General features: G+C 53.6%; 4 protein-coding genes across 4 annotated transcripts; 2 read left to right on the top strand and 2 right to left on the bottom strand.

Moving 5' to 3' along the window:
* Window positions 1–3369: 3369 nt before the first annotated feature.
* On the top strand, window positions 3370–5520 carry NEUTE1DRAFT_92886 (Phytoene dehydrogenase; the record flags this gene model as incomplete). The annotated part of the gene is made up of 3 exons (XM_009858815.1): window positions 3370–3426; window positions 3504–4570; window positions 4679–5520. The coding sequence occupies 3 exons, from the start codon at window positions 3387–3389 to the stop codon at window positions 5357–5359; spliced, it is 1788 nt and encodes a 595-aa protein (XP_009857117.1).
* Window positions 5521–5790: 270 nt separating this feature from the next.
* On the bottom strand, window positions 5791–8994 carry NEUTE1DRAFT_74189 (uncharacterized protein; the record flags this gene model as incomplete). The annotated part of the gene is made up of 7 exons (XM_009858816.1): window positions 5791–6493; window positions 6560–6709; window positions 6771–7554; window positions 7612–7802; window positions 7862–8480; window positions 8584–8637; window positions 8710–8994. 7 exons carry the CDS (start codon window positions 8854–8856, stop codon window positions 6210–6212), a joined length of 2229 nt encoding a protein of 742 aa, XP_009857118.1.
* A 1714-nt stretch (window positions 8995–10708) lies between these two features.
* NEUTE1DRAFT_92891 (aspartate-semialdehyde dehydrogenase) lies at window positions 10709–12271 on the bottom strand (the record flags this gene model as incomplete). The annotated part of the gene is made up of 3 exons (XM_009858817.1): window positions 10709–10968; window positions 11027–12019; window positions 12204–12271. The coding sequence occupies 3 exons, from the start codon at window positions 12229–12231 to the stop codon at window positions 10901–10903; spliced, it is 1089 nt and encodes a 362-aa protein (XP_009857119.1).
* Window positions 12272–14566: 2295 nt separating this feature from the next.
* NEUTE1DRAFT_23885 (uncharacterized protein) lies at window positions 14567–15700 on the top strand (the record flags this gene model as incomplete). The annotated part of the gene is made up of 1 exon (XM_009856619.1): window positions 14567–15700. A coding segment is annotated over one exon (1134 nt), but the record flags the coding sequence as incomplete, so codon positions are not given.
* Window positions 15701–15973: the final 273 nt, after the last annotated feature.

A 15973-nucleotide genomic window follows, 5' to 3' on the forward strand; every position in this document is an offset into this window, starting at 1 on the left:
GAAGGCGCGGCTGGAGGCGACTCTCTCGGACGTGGTGGCCTCTCGCGACGAAGCTGTCAGCGCCCACAATGAGGCTCAAAGCAAGATTGTCACGCTCCTTGGCCAGGTGCGGTCGCTCCGCTCGTCTCTTGACGAGATCACGGCTGAGCGCGATGCCCTATTTCGTGAGAAGAGGAGCATCGAGGCAAGGCTTGAAGAGGCCAAGGCTGGTCTCGATGAGCTGGCCAACAGCGAGAGCCCGTCGCTGCGCAACGCGGCGCACATGGACAGGGAGATCCTGGAGCTCAAGTCTAGCCTTGCTCAACAGGAAGACATCGCTGCGGCTGCCGTCGAGAAGATGCGGCGCGCTGAGGCGCTTGCTGCCGAGGTCCAGAAGGACATTGCTGCTGAGCGCGAAAACAATGCCGATTTGCAGAAGCAAAAGGTTACTCTCGAGAAGAACTTTAACGAGCTGCAGATGAAACTCATTGATCTTGAGACCAAGGGTTATTCAACTGCCAGCCACGATATCAAGTTCTTGCACAGCCGCATCAAGGAGGTAAGTTTATACGGAGTAATCTTTTTTTTTCCACAAGAGCGTCAACAGCTAACTCATCATCACCAGCTTGAATCCCAGCTCGAAGAGCAAGAAAACGAGCGCAGCAAATCCCAGCGTTCTGTCCGCAACGTCGACCGCATCGTTAAAGACCTGCAGTCCCAGATCGACCGCAAGGACAAGCAGAACACGCAACTCCAAGAAGACGTGACGCGCATGCGTGACAAGGTTGACAAGTTGCTCAAGGCCATTGACGAGCTGCAATCCTCGGAATCCGCCAATGAGCTGTCGGCCCGCCGCGCGGAGCGTGAGCTGCGCGAGGAAAAAGAAAAGGCCCTGAGGCTGGAGCGCGAGCTCGAAGGGTGGAAAAATCTCCGCATGGAGAAGGGTTCCGCTATGGGCGGCGGCGGCGGCGGCGGCAGCGTGGCGGGAAGCGTGCTGGGTAGTATCCGGGGCAAGAGGACGTTCACAAATGATAATATGCAGATGGATGGTGTGATTGAGATTCCGAAGAGGAAGAGCAGCATTAGTAGGGCGCCGAGTCTGACGAAGGGGTTTATTTGAGTTTTGAGGTATCTATGGGGATGAAGATGACAACTTGTTGGTACTGATGAGAAGGAAGTGGAAGGGGTGTAATTAGGTTGGTTTGGTGGAGACGGCAGTCTCTACACATCTGGAATAATTCTGTTGCTTTACTTGTCCTTTGGAAAGTTGGGAAGCTGATGTTGTCTGAAAGGCCGATCATTTGTTAGGAGGGGGCTGAGTAGGGCGAAATTAGGCGGTTTCTCTCAAGACGTTTGTCGTACATATACCTGTTTGCTAACTTTTTATGTTAGTTGGTGTATATGATGAAAGTATTGTATGTCAGGTTGTGTAGTGAAGTAGTGAAGGGACTGTGCAAAGCTGTTGTACTATCGTGAAAGTGCCGTTGTGCGGTCGTTGTGAGTCCAAATGATGATGAACCAAAGCGGTAATTTGGAAGACGTCAAGCTCAAAGTGCCCGCAGAAGTCACGAGGTTACGGTCATTCACTTTTTTTTTTTTTCTTTGTTTTGCGCGCACGACGATGTGACCGGGCTGTCAGAGGCTTTTCAAATGCAGTTCGCAAGAGTAGAAGAGCGTGTGCGCAGTTGTTGGGCACCTTCAACCTTGCCGTTCGGAGTCCTAGTTCACGATATGATATAAAGTGGTGTTGTCACCAAAAAAAGGGAATTGTAGAGAGTGTTGTGTGCTGATGCATATATCTGAGTATACTAGGTCTTGCTCAATCGTAACGGTATAAGGTATTGCTGAATAACATTTTTGAATCCTGAACGAAAGTTGGAATTGAGACCGCGGTGTTTACCTGGTTTGAAAGGAGGGAACTGAAGGGAAGGTCGAGTTTTGCTTATTTCAAACGACCTCGGCTTCTCTCTCTTCCAAGTTCTGTTACACCGACGTATGTCTGTCATACGTAAGTTGCGGAGCACAGTCCGATGAATGGATGAAACCTGATTCCGAGATTCTGGAAACCTGCACCCTGCCTGCCTGGTGGTGTTGCCGTGCGTGCGTGTGCTGACTGACTGACGGGTTCGTTGGTGGACGAGACGAGACGAAAAATATTCGCGATCAATTGCGGCCCAGTGCGATGGGCGGATCTGTCACGACTCGGAATCTGATCTCCGAGATTGTTCTGATAGGCAGGGCCGGGCAGGGAGCCTCGATCTGTCGAACTCGAACCCCCCCGCCTTCTCCATTCGATCCGCAACCAGAGAGACCGGGACAAGGGACAGACAGATCGCCGGGAATCAAGCGGACTCCCCTCCGCCTCAATCTGGTGGTGGGCTTTCAGGCCGCTTTGTCAGTCAGATACGTACACTACATATGGGGGGTTTGGCCAGTGCGCTTTTCAGGTGGGGCCTTGCCCCTGCCCCTGATCACCTCAGCAAATCACCTCCGCTGTTGATGCCCAGAAGGGAAAGGGCAACGCTGCACCAACCGTTTTAGGTCAGATCGTCGAACCAAACGGTGGGAAACGACTCCACTTCATGTTCAACTTGTTGTTGGAGCCCGGGGGTGGTGTCCGATGCAAAAGCCCATCTTGGCGGCGATGACATCGTGCGAACAGGGCATTGATCGGTTCAGTTCGGTTAGTTCCCACTTACTGATGAAGACGGGACTGCCACCGATTCACGACCCTCTTTTCCACGGGATAGCAAGGATAGAAAGAAACGCCAAATCGAGACCTTTTTGTTTTCGCATGTGATGATGCCGTCTCCGCTATCTACAACCATCGACCCACGGAACAAAGCAGGGAGTGGAAGGAATGTCGGTCCTTAATGGCAATCGAAATCCAGGGGAGGGGGAGGAGGGGATAGTCTAGATGGGGGATAGCTTCCCTTGCTTATTGCATGGGTCGATGCAGCACAGAGCGATACCACGACAACACCACTAGCTTGTGATTCATGGACGGCGGTGGTCGGGCGGTGGTCGAACGGTGGGAGATAGATCTAGATATCGACTGTGCGCATCATCACTTGTCTTAAAAAGTTCAGTCTCGGGATTGTTTCTCTCCGGAACGGTCCGTTCAAACCTTCATATACCCGTTGAATGTGCTTGTGAAAAGCTCTTGCTCCCACCACCATCTGCCTTGACTCTGTGCTTTCTACCTTGCTCAAAGTATCTTAAAGGGTAATAATCTTACCTACCTGGAATTCCTTCAGCTTTCTTGGACTTTTGAATCTCTATACCCTCCAGACTCTTTAGATTTTTCTCGGCTTTTGTGCAGAGAGAAGGGGCGACGATAAGAACGATAACGACGACGACGACGACGACGAAAGAGCTAAGCAAAAAATACCAGACTTATAGACAACATGGATGAGACTCAGAGACCACGAAGCGCCATCATTGTTGGTATGTCTCTCTATTTGGAGTTTGAGCTCTTCACTTTAGCCTCAGGATGTATGCTAACTTCTTCCCCAAAACAACAGGCGCAGGAGCAGGTGGTATCGCCGTCGCGGCCCGTCTGGCCAAAGCCGGAGTAGACGTCACAGTCCTCGAAAAGAACGACTTCACAGGAGGCCGCTGCAGTCTCATCCACACAAAAGCTGGCTACCGCTTCGACCAAGGTCCCTCACTCCTCCTCCTACCGGGTCTCTTTCGCGAGACCTTCGAAGACCTAGGCACCACTCTCGAGCAGGAAGGAGTCGAGCTCCTCCAATGTTTCCCCAACTACAACATCTGGTTCTCCGACGGCAAGCGCTTCTCGCCCACCACCGACAACGCCACCATGAAGCTCGAGATCGAAAAGTGGGAAGGCCCCGACGGCTTCCGCCGCTACCTCTCGTGGCTCGCCGAGGGCCACCAACACTACGAGACCAGCTTGCGACACGTTCTGCACCGCAACTTCAAGTCCATCCTCGAGCTGGCGGACCCTCGGCTTGTCGTCACCTTGCTCATGGCTCTTCACCCCTTCGAGAGCATCTGGCACCGCGCCGGGCGGTACTTCAAGACGGATCGCATGCAGCGCGTCTTCACTTTTGCCACCATGTACATGGGCATGAGCCCGTTCGATGCGCCGGCGACGTACAGTCTGCTTCAATACTCGGAGTTGGCCGAGGGTATCTGGTATCCCCGCGGAGGCTTCCACAGGGTGTTGGACGCTCTGGTGAAAGTTGGAGAGAGGATGGGCGTCAAGTACAGACTCAACACGGGCGTGTCCAAGGTGCTCACGGACGGAGGCAAGAACGGAAAGAAGCCAAAGGCTACGGGTGTCCAGCTTGAGAATGGCGAGGTGCTGAACGCCGATCTGGTGGTGGTCAACGCCGACTTGGTATATACGTACAACAACCTCCTGCCGAAGGAGATCGGGGGCATCAAGAAGTATGCGAACAAACTCAACAACCGCAAGGCGTCGTGCAGTTCTATTTCTTTTTACTGGAGTTTGTCGGGTATGGCGCCAGAGTTGGAGACGCACAACATCTTTTTGGCGGAGGAGTACAAGGAGTCCTTTGACGCCATCTTTGAGAGGCAGGCCCTGCCTGATGATCCCAGCTTCGTAAGTTTTACTCTCATTTTGTTTTATTTTCCTCTCTCTCTTCCTCTCTCTCTGTCTGATTAGTCGTCCGACGACCCTCTAACTAACTTCATCTCACCCCTCAAACAGTACATCCACGTCCCCTCCCGCGTTGACCCCTCGGCCGCCCCTCCCGACCGCGACGCCGTCATCGCCCTCGTCCCCGTCGGCCACCTTCTCCAAAACGGCCAACCAGAGCTCGACTGGCCTACTCTCGTCTCCAAAGCCCGCGCCGGCGTTCTGGCCACCATCCAAGCCCGCACCGGCCTGTCCCTGTCCCCCCTTATTACCGAAGAAATCGTCAACACCCCTTACACCTGGGAGACCAAGTTCAACCTCAGCAAGGGCGCCATCCTCGGTCTGGCACACGACTTCTTCAACGTGCTGGCCTTCCGCCCGCGCACCAAAGCCCAAGGCATGGATAACGCGTACTTTGTCGGCGCTAGCACCCATCCGGGAACCGGCGTGCCGATTGTCCTTGCAGGCGCCAAGATCACTGCCGAGCAGATTCTTGAGGAGACGTTCCCTAGGAACACAAAGGTGCCGTGGACGACGAATGAGGAGAGGAACAGTGAGCGGATGAGGAAGGAGATGGATGAGAAGATTACGGAGGAGGGGATTATTATGAGGAGTAACAGTAGTAAGCCGGGCAGGAGGGGGAGTGATGCTTTTGAGGGCGCCATGGAGGTCGTTAATCTCTTGTCGCAGAGGGCGTTCCCTTTGTTGGTGGCGTTGATGGGGGTGCTGTATTTCTTGCTATTTGTGAGGTAGGGTTCTGTTGGGTTGACGGGTTTCACTTAATGCTGAGCGGGCGATTCATGTTTCTTTAAGTCTTGGTTCTAGTCTAGATGATTTCCTTGAGTGGGTATAGTTCGATTGGGTATAAACGATTTCGTAGATAAAGTCTTGGGAATATATAACTGTCTTGTTTTAATGTCGATGACAATAGGGTGAATTACAGCTTGGAAAGTATCATGTTTCTCACCGATTATATGCTTAGTGATCCCAATCTGCCTAGATGCCGTCTTGTCACTGGGCTGTGCAGTCTTTTTTTTTCTTTTTTTTTCTTTAATAGGAGGTTAGTACCGAAGCTTAACTTGCGACATCAACAATGACATGGTATTGTTGAGGGTGTATGTGGTAAAACAGCACAGTCGGCGTTGTCAGGAATAAAAGCACCTGCTAGACAAGCAACTTGTGATGTATGCAACAATGATTAGACTCTTTTCTTCTCTTTCCATCTACAGCCAACCATCCTCCTGCCCTGAACCATGCAAATTCCCATTCTTAATGCCCATTGCCCATCGCTCATCCAACCAACCAACCAAACCTCTTTCGAAAGGTGGTTTATTACAGAAGCGCAACTAGTAAGCACCGCACCGCACCGCAACCTAAGCAGAACCAAACCATAGCCGCTCTTTCTCTTTCTAAACTAAGCACAGTAAAGGGGCGGCGCATACCCTGAACATAGACGAGAGTCAATTAAATGTCCCCTCTTCGCCGCCTGAACCAAGGCTGATAAGACAAAACGTTGATCCTCCCACTATTCATCTAACACTCTCCACAATATCGCACCTCCTCTGCGTCCTATACAGGCCTCAGCTAGAACATGTATACATAATCAGTCATCATCATCAAAGATCTGATATGTATTCTGCAAAATCGTATCCACCACGCGAACCTGCCACCCGGCATCCGCAATGTTGGCGCCGGGACCCGCGGTACCCATCAGCGTCGGCCCAAAGACGATGGCCAGGTTCTGCGAGCTCATCCGGTTGACGCTCGAGTTGTTGATTACCCGGTGCAAGTGCAGAGTCAAGGCGCGGAGGGTGGCGTAGTTGGGATCAGGAAGGCTGTTGATGATGGCGTGGAGGGAATCACGGCGGATGACTTCGTCTTCGTTTTCTGTCGAGGGAGATGTCGTTAGTGTGATGTAACCTTAATAGCTGGAAGGTTAATAGGGGTGCTTACTGGCTGCCTCGATAAACGACGCGTAGTGCTCCTTAGTCAACAACGGGTCGGGAAGATCGCGGAAGAATTGCTTCAACAGGCCAGCTACACTGTTGACATCGTGGAAGAAGTTCTCGGGGTTACGGAAGTCAAGATTACTGGAGCCAGAATCTGCAAGCTTCTGGTTAGCCTTGGTTCAACGTCAGAGATAGTGTTAGGCTAAAACCCTTACCCGTGTCAAAGAGAGTCTTGAGCTTGTTCACATGAGGTACGGAGCCAGACAATCGGTAGATGCCTTCGAGGCCAAGGCCGAAGAGATCCACCGCCTGGATACATTGGTAAACAACCATAGGAACAGCCAGCCCATCTCTCTCGTATAACTTGGACAACGACACACCAAAGACTGGCCGCGTAGGCTGAGCCATTGGCGGCGTCGACTGTCTTCCCTGTACAGGACCGGAAGGATATGCCTGTTGGGTTGGACTTGCTAGCGGAGCCAGGGGTTGTTGAGGAGGTTGACTAGATGGCGGCTGTTGGGATGGTTGTGGTGGCGGCGGCTGAGATGGTTGTTGCGGTGGTTGTTGGGTTGTAGATGGTAGTGATTGAGGCTCGGAGTATTGGAATGGCAGCGCTCCCAGTTGCGGAGGACCCGAGGACGAGATCGAGCCAATGGCGCCATTATACCTGGAGCTTGCGGCCTGGGCCTGTTGGGTTGCCGCACTCCGAGAATCGCCATACTGAGGGTTGAAAGGGGTGCTAATCTGATTAAGGATGTTCCCATGGCTGAAGCTACGTTCGTGCGAAGGCTGTGATTCGGACTGTTGGCTAGCTGAGAGAATCGGGATCGAGGAAGAGCTTTGGCCATAGTGATGACCCAGAGGCGCAGTGGGAGTATCGTTCAAAGGCCCAGTTCTCGAGTTCATTGAACCCTGTTCTCGGGAATGCGTGGGTGCCTGTTGACTGCCACCCGGTGGTACATATGGAGTTGTAGTAGTGCGATTTGCCGGATCCAGGAGCTAGCAGGGGGTTAGCCTTGATGACCATGGCATTTTCATAAGATTTATACGACTTACAGCGTTCTTTTCATATTTGGGCTCCCCTGTCCTCGGAGGAAGTCGCGGATACTGGCTGAGGAGATATTCATCCAGGTCTTTGTCATTGTTGATCGCCTGTACACACTCGCGCAAACTGCGTGCTTCCGGACCATGTTTCAGAGGGCTAACACTCAAGCCGTTACTGAGCAAGAGCTTCTCGTTAAAGGACGCTACCGGTTTCATCATTAGCCTCGAGCCTTGGGGAGAGAATGACTAGCACAGCACTTACCGAACTTTTGCATTTGCAAGACAACGCCTGCGTCACATTCTCTGACAATCTCCTGAAGAGCTTTGATGGTATCCGGCCGTATCTTGTTGATCAGCTCTCCACGTTCTGTCTGTACCGTGTTGACCTTGGCCTGGTAATCCTGATCCGCGGCCTGGGCCTTTCGTAAGAGGTCTTCTTCATGCTGCGCAGCTGACTTGGGACCCTTGAAGCCGAACATCTTGCCTTTTTGCTGACCAGTGGTGTCGCCGGTGCGAGCTCGGTCGTATTCCTCGGCTAAGGCATCGTACTTGGCCTTGGACTTGCGCATAGCGGCCTCGAGGTCGGCCACTCGTTGTTCGGCTGTCAGTCCGCTTTGCTTCCATCCTTTCCTGGATTTCTCGGCAATCCCTGCAAGCTCCAATAGGTCCTCGTGCATCTGGTGGAGGGACATGGCGAACTGGGTCCCGTTTTCGGCCATGCGCTCGTGGATCGTCATCATGTCTTCATAGGCTTTGGCAAATGTTCCGCCCCTGTGTTCAGAGCGGGATGAGCTCTCGTGGGATGCTTTGCAGAGTTTCCTGAGGCCGTTCGCATGTTCGTCCTCGAGTACCGAGCGCTTTTTCAGAAAGGTCGCGAATTCCTATGTGAAACCCTTAAATTAGACTGCTGTGTCTACCCCAATTGGTGGGTAGGGGTTTTTTGCATGATACGGCCGTCGTAGTCGGTCGTCGAGGGATTCGCACCTTTGCGGACGCAATGCTCTGTTTCAATCGGTTGAGCATCGTCGCGATGCCAATCTGTTTTCGGAAAACTACGGGTTAGGGACTGGATCGGCGTCAAGATAAGTGACTCGTCCGGTCTGAACGGACCTCTGAAGAAAGCACATCTTGAACATGCGACTTGGTCTCGTCGTTAGGTGTTGGTGCTGTAGGCGGCGCAGGCGCTGCTGCTATCACCGGGCTGCCACTGTCTGGTGTCGGTGAAGTTGCTGGCGCAGACGCATCTCCTAGAGACATTGCGAATATGTTGTCACCCTCACAGGCAACTCGGGGTGTGTTGCGTCGACGGGCACAGATTCGGCGGTGGTGGGAGTGGCGTGTCTTTGTCGCGGAGGCGCCAAAATGCTAAGTAATCAGCAAATAAACTTTTCTTTTATGTTATACGAGATGCAAAAGTTTCGCGCGTTCAGGGTCGGGGTCGTGGTCGGGGTCTTTCAGTTGGTCAGGAGGAGTAGGGTACGGAGGGGGGATCATGAGCGCGCGGGTTAAGCCAAGATGCCGTCGTTGACCCGACGGTTGAAGGGTGTTGGGGATGGGGTCGAGTGGAACGGGAATGGATCCCCCATGGGATGGGCTTGTGCACCGCTGCACCTCATTTAATTCTCCAGAATCCACAATGGAACCACTTCCAGGCTAGGCGGCAGGGACCAGGACCGCCTGAGCTGCAGGTGCACTGGTGCACTGTCGAGCTATGTTGCTGGTTCATCCTCAGTGGGCTCCACTACCATCAATGACGCCCCACCTCGTGTGCCGTGTTGAACGTTGAACGTCCATCATGCCGCTGGCTGCTATGGAAGATGGAGGCCCTCTTGGCCCAAGCTTCCATTTCAACCCTTCAACTCCCAGGTGTGCTACTGTACACCCAAATCGTGCTCCCTCTTGTTGGTTACCAACACTGCGAATTTCCATGTTCCATTCATTCTGTCGAGCCGCAATCCCGACACGATAATCTTCGACTAAGCTGTATCCAGCACATGCTCGACAAAAACATCCTGTTGATGCGCATCTGTCGTTTTCCAGTTATGGGTCAGTAGCGAGGGATCTGCGTCCCTTGCCCTTTATCCAACGGCACCTTATCACGACGGACGGAAAAGAAAGACAATGGCAGCGAAATCGGACACCATCCTTTGATACATAAAGGTATCCCAAAGGGCAGCAACGCATAAGGTTGTGCGGTTTCAGCATGCCTTGTACCTACCAATATGGCGCTTGGGTCAATGCCTGCCTGAGCGCGACGGGAGAAAGGCCCGAGGGAAGGGCGGACCAACGATCTTCTTAAATCGACGAACGGCAGACCATCCACACACCCGGAGGTCTTACCATACAACTTAAGGGCTTACTTTCTGGTATCCTTGGCGGCGATCAATCCTCCCCCCTCCTCGGCGAAATGTGCTTCGAAATCATATCCGCCCCATCATCCCTTGCTTTGCGACGAGATCCGTCCCATCGATGGCCATTTGGCGTATCCTTGGCCTTGGCGTCGAGAAGACGGTCAGCTCCGTGATAGAACCTCACATCGACTGGTCATTGGAGCATATCCTCCCGTAACATGGCTACCTCGAGAGCTATATGGCAACCCACCTGGCCCAGCTCCCGGAAATCCATCGAAACCAGTAGTTTTGAAAAGCTCCCAAGGTTCATGGATCGAGGTTCTCTGCAGCTCGAATTCAGTATCTTAAACATCATAACTCGGTCTCGTCTTTCCCTCCTCCTTCTGTTCCACAACGTCAAAAGAGGCAAGTCCTATGACGATAGTGTTCCTGCGCATCGTCTAGCTAAGACTCCAATGTCTGCAAGAGACCATGGATGGGCATTTCACTGCATCGTTGGGCAAAAGCAATCCAAGACAAGGCCTTTGCCATGCCCAGACACCAGATGTTGGGGGTGTCGACAGTTCGACGAAAGCTTCTCCCGCCAATCAACAAGACGGGCTGCTGCATCAAGCATGCTTCTCTGGACGGTCAACATGCGAGAGCGGGTACATGCATTCGTTCGATTCCCATAGACGAGACCACAGGACGGATCCGACTTTCCGGTGTGTCTCGCACTTTAACCGCACGACACGGGACGAGATATGGAAGAGAGAGAAGAAGAGCACGAAGGTGAATTTTTAAACTTTTGGCTCCTGACTTAAGCTTGCATCAACGCTCCACACCAAGGTCACCCATGAGAATTCCACAAAGAAACCAAATGCATAGGTGCATGACTTTATACTTTTATAACAGCAACCCAATAATGATTATATTTTTGTTCCCAAACCCATAAAGCAGCCCGCTTAACCTTAGATGAGGCCCTTAAATATGGCAGCCTCAGCGTTAAGGATGGAGGAACCAGCAGCTCCAATAACAGCTACAGGGAGGTATTAGCGCGAAACTGGAAGAGGCGTTCGAGGCATAAGGCGACTTACTGTTGTGGCTCAGGGCAACAAACTTGATATCGAAGATACCACTCTCGTCCTCTCTAACGCGGCCAACGCTGACAGTGTATCCCTTGCAGAGATCACGGTCAAGACGGGGCTGGGGCCTGTCTGCCTCGTCAAAGACCTTGATAGGGGGCTCGGGGGCCGAGGGGCACCCCAGCTTCTGAGCATCAGAAACATAGCTGCGCATGGCCTCCTTGACCTCCTCGGCGGACGGGGGCGGGCGCTGGGCGAAGCGCAGCGACACGCAGGCGGTGTGGCCGTCCAAGACAGGAACACGGTTGCAGGCTGCCGACACCCGGAGCTGCTTCTGGTCCTCGAAGGCAGTGGCGTCGGCGTTGAGAGAACCCAGGATCTTCTGGGCCTCGGTTTCCAGCTTGTCCTCCTCGCCCGAAATGAAGGGCACGACATTGTCAATGATGTCCATGCTGCTGACGCCGGGGTATCCAGCACCCGAGACAGCCTGCATGGTGACGACGGATACGGTATCGATCTTGCCGAAGCGCGCCTGGAGGGCGGCAAAGGGGGCGACGAGGCCAATGACGGCGCAGTTGCTGTTGCATACCAGGAAGCCCTTCTCGAGGCCGAGGGTCTTGCGCTGGTGGGGGATCAGGTCGAGATGGTTGAGGTTAACGGTCGGGACGACGAGGGGCACGAGGGGGTCGCGTCTGTAGTTCTTTGCATTGGAGAAGACGGCAATGTTGGCGTGCTGGAACTCCTTCTCGACGTCGCCGGCAACATCGCTGTCGAGACCGCTGAAGACGATATCGCAGTCGGCGAATTTGCTGGCCTTGCAGTCGCGGACGACTAGGTCACCGAACTCGGCAGAGATGGGGGTGGATTGCTTCCAGCGGACGGCATCGCGGTACTTCTTGCCAGCGGAGCGGGAGGAGGCGCCGACGGCGACGAGCTTCAGGACAGGATGGTTCTGGAGCAACAGGATGAAGCGCTGGCCGACGGAGCCAGTGCAGCCCAAGACACCTACGGGACGTCATAGGAACGGTTAGTGCTCGGGCCGGCATAATGTTGTTTCGTGTCGGTGTGTTGATTGGAGAAGCAGCATGGATCCGTCTGGTCTGGAGACGGGGACACATGCTGAACACATGCTGCAGTGTCCCCTCTCAAGGAAGGAACCTTAAAAGGGTGAGGTGTCGCAGAGACTCACCAACGTTTCTGGTAGGAAATTGAGACATGATGACGATCTGGGCTGGGAACTAAACAATATGATTCAACGAACAGAATGGAATGGATCAAGCAACCAGAACAGGAAAGATGTTGGGCAGGATTATGATTATGGTTCAGATAGGAAGGTGAGTCAATGGCGCTCTTTCTTCCCAGACAGCGGCGGGATCTGCTCCGCAACTTTTTTCTCTCGTTGCCTCTCACAGATGAGTCGCCATCGGCTCGGCGCCCCGCCACGGGCAGGGTTCCTCCTACACTCCGGCGATCGGAGCTGTGATGCACACTCGTGTGGGTGTGGGGCCAAGCACGGGAGCCCCAAGCGTGGAACTTGGGGGACTTCCACTTGTCCAGCACACTGTCGTCGCTTGGTTTCAGGGACAGGAACGGGGCCAAGCAGCGTCCGTGTCCATCAGGGTCGAGTGGTCGCAAGACAGGGTGTTCCCAGGGCCGCGTGTTAGCTCCAACGTAGGAGGGTTGCGATCAGCGGTCTGGTCCGACTTTGGAGCATTGGTGGAGGCGACCCTGTCCCACTCCGGGGAGAAGTGGAAGTGTACTTCCAGCCCAGGGAGTACCTCTTCTCTGTAAATGTAGCGGTACGGTACGTACACTGCCAGGCCGTAGGGCTGGAACCCGTCCACATGCCCTGCTCCATCTTAACAGGTCACGGACTGCTGTTCCGTTCTGTTCCCTCACCACCTACCACCGACTGCAGCCAAACACACGCTCTCAACATTCGTCAAGATGCGATTCAGGAGCATCGAGTCGCACCTGACATCGTTTATACAGTGCGCGGCACATATAGCTTCACCACAGCAAGAACTTCTTCTGGATTTCTCGCTTTCTGGAAAGTGTGCTGCATCTGTTCGACGTTGCACACAAGGCTTGGCCGTTACGTACCACGACCGGCTTTAACACGACCTGTTTTATAGGTGAGCAGCGCTCCCCACAATAGAAACGACGGGATGAAGAAGCACAACATCAACGTCCCCCGTCGTGATCAGTACCCAACTGCGCTTGGGGAAGAGCTTTGCGCAGGCGATTCCTTGTGATCGTACGACAGCGTCAACACTCCCCGCCTATTGTCAAGCTCTTCTTCCCTCACGAGCCGCTTGTCAGCGTCCGCTCCAAATTCAGCATAGCGCCCGGAGCCAACAATCGTATTCTGCTGGCTTACCAGAGGTGCATAAGGAAAAACATCATATGACCTGGATATGCATGGGGTAGTATATGCCCCATAAGGTTGGCTTCGAACTGGGCCCAGATAATATCTCCCCCGCCACGATACGTACGGGATCCCCCATGCTCGTCACCCAGCCCTACGTACTCTATCTTTTGCTCAGTCGAGCGGTGAGCAACCCGACTGACAGCTCAAAAGAAATATGACGGCTGCCTTACCGGGCCATCACCCTTGGATAAACATGAACTGGGCACAAAGTCATGTCACCTTCACTCTACGTCCGAAGCATGAGCATGGGATCCTATCGATGCTCTTTGTTTGTTCAACAGACAAGGGTCACGGAGACTATCTACCATCAACAGACAAGGGTCACGGAGACTATCTACCATTCCAAAACACCGAAATCCCACCGTCAAGCGGATGGGTACCACCTCGTTATCGCACCATGTCCAGAGATCATGTTCACGATGCTTGTCCCATTGGCAACAGATGCAGTCTTGGCAGTTCTCATTGGATGAAGCCAGTGACGCAACCCCTTCTGAAATGAAGAGAAGCGGGCGGGCGACAGCTGCCGCTGACATTGTCATGTAACGCGCCTCAACGCCTTGTTAGACCAATGTTGGGAGGAGGGCTTGACATGGCGCAAATACTACTATGCAGTAGTGAGCCGCTTGGCTGAAAAAGAGCCAGATGATCTTTTCTTTCTCTTCAGCTTTGCCCACCGATTCAACTGTGATATTATCACGTCGGGGCCCTCTGTCGCCCTCGCTGTTCAGCTCTTCAGCCGCTTCGATTTATCTCGAGCCTTAAGCACTCTGATTGCCTCGGCTGTCGACAACCGTTGATCCATGAAGATCATCTACACTACCCCCCATCCCACTGTTACATTGCCCACACAACAACAGGCCACGAGGGGTCATTTCTAATTTTTCCTGATTTGTATCAGGAAATTTGCTTGGACAACTTGATCTTAGGGTTCTCGGTAAATTGGCATTGAAGACAAGACCTCTACCCAACGTCATCAGACAACTGGGAAATTATATTGGCCGTCTGTCTTTGATTCTTCACCCAGCAACTTCCAGGTTGAACGCCTTTACCTACCAGCGAATGTTGAAGAGAAGCCTACAATTATGGAAAACTCAATGGTAACAGACGACCTCTCTTGGTCAATCGTTGACACTATCAAGCAATCGCCACCCATCGATGTCAAAGCTCCTTACGACACCAAGTCCCTCGCCGGCAAAACCATCCTGATCACCGGCGGGGCATCCGGTTTCGGTGCCGCTTTCGCCCGCAAATGGGCCGAACACGGCTCCCATATCATCATCGGCGACGTGAATGACTCGGCCGGCGAGGACCTCATCGCCGAGCTCCGCTCCCTCCCCGGGTCCTCCAAGCACCACTACTACCAGCACTGCGACGTGACCAAATGGGAAGACCAAGTCTCCCTCTTCAAAATGGCCGCCCGCGCTAGTCCCACCCGCGGGATCGATGCCGTCGTAGCCAGTGCCGGCATCAGCGAGCATAGGGACGTAGCTTCCGGCGCCCCGGGCGTCTTCGACAACCCCTCCGATCTGGACTCCGATTCCCTCCTTCCCCCACCACCGCCCTTAAACGTCCTCAACGTCAACCTGACAGGCGTCATGTACACTACCCACCTCGCTCTCTTCTGGCTTCCCCGCAACGGCGGCGTCTCCCGCCTCGATGTCCAAGATGACACCTCTGCTGCTGATGATGGCCGGCCGATTCGTGACCGCCACCTCCTTCTCGTCTCCTCCATCGCCGGCCTTGCACCCCTCCCCGGCCAAACGGAGTACACTGCCTCCAAGCACGGGGTGCTCGGTCTCTTCCGCTCGCTAAGGGCGACCTCCTGGACGAAGGGGATCCGATGCAACGTGCTTTGTCCGTACTTTGTCGATACCCCCATCGTTCCCTGGCGCGCCCTGGCGCTGTTGGCGGGCGGGCCGAAGGCGGACATTGAGGATGTGGTGGATGCGGCGACGAGGTTGATGGCTGACGAGGAGGTGGTGGGGAGGGGGTTGCTTATTGGGGGGAGGCAGCGGGTCGTGGGGGGGAAGTTGGTGGTTGTTGATGATGCTGAATATGCTGAGGGCGAGGGAGGAGATGGGGATGAGCATAGGGGAATTAGGAATTCGCCTAGTGCTGTGTGGGAGGTGCATGCGCATGATTATGAGATGGTGGAGGTTTTCGTTTATAGGTTTGTCAAAGTTTTGAACATGGTGAGGATAGTCAGGGGGTGGGTTGAAACGCTAAAAGATTTGTGGGCAATTTATTTGAGTCGGGGGAGAGGTGGAGGAAGGGCGGCGAAGGCGAAGGCAAAGAATGGGGTGTTGTAGGGGAAGTGAAGTTTGGTCAGGGTGATCCTTATGTTATGGCTATCATGACCGACGGCGGCGGCATTTGAGACAGTTCTTTGAGTGAATGTGGTTCGTGCAGAGGTCTACTTTAGTCTCTTGGTTTACGGGGCTTCAGGGTTCACAGTCTTTATTCATGCAATGAAAAAGAGAAGATAAAAAAAGGCCGAAAATTCAAAGAAAAACTTGATGAACAGACAG

The sequence above is a fragment of the Neurospora tetrasperma genome (assembly GCF_000213175.1).
Source record: "Neurospora tetrasperma FGSC 2508 unplaced genomic scaffold NEUTE1scaffold_81, whole genome shotgun sequence".
Taxonomy (NCBI): Eukaryota; Fungi; Ascomycota; class Sordariomycetes; order Sordariales; family Sordariaceae; genus Neurospora; species Neurospora tetrasperma.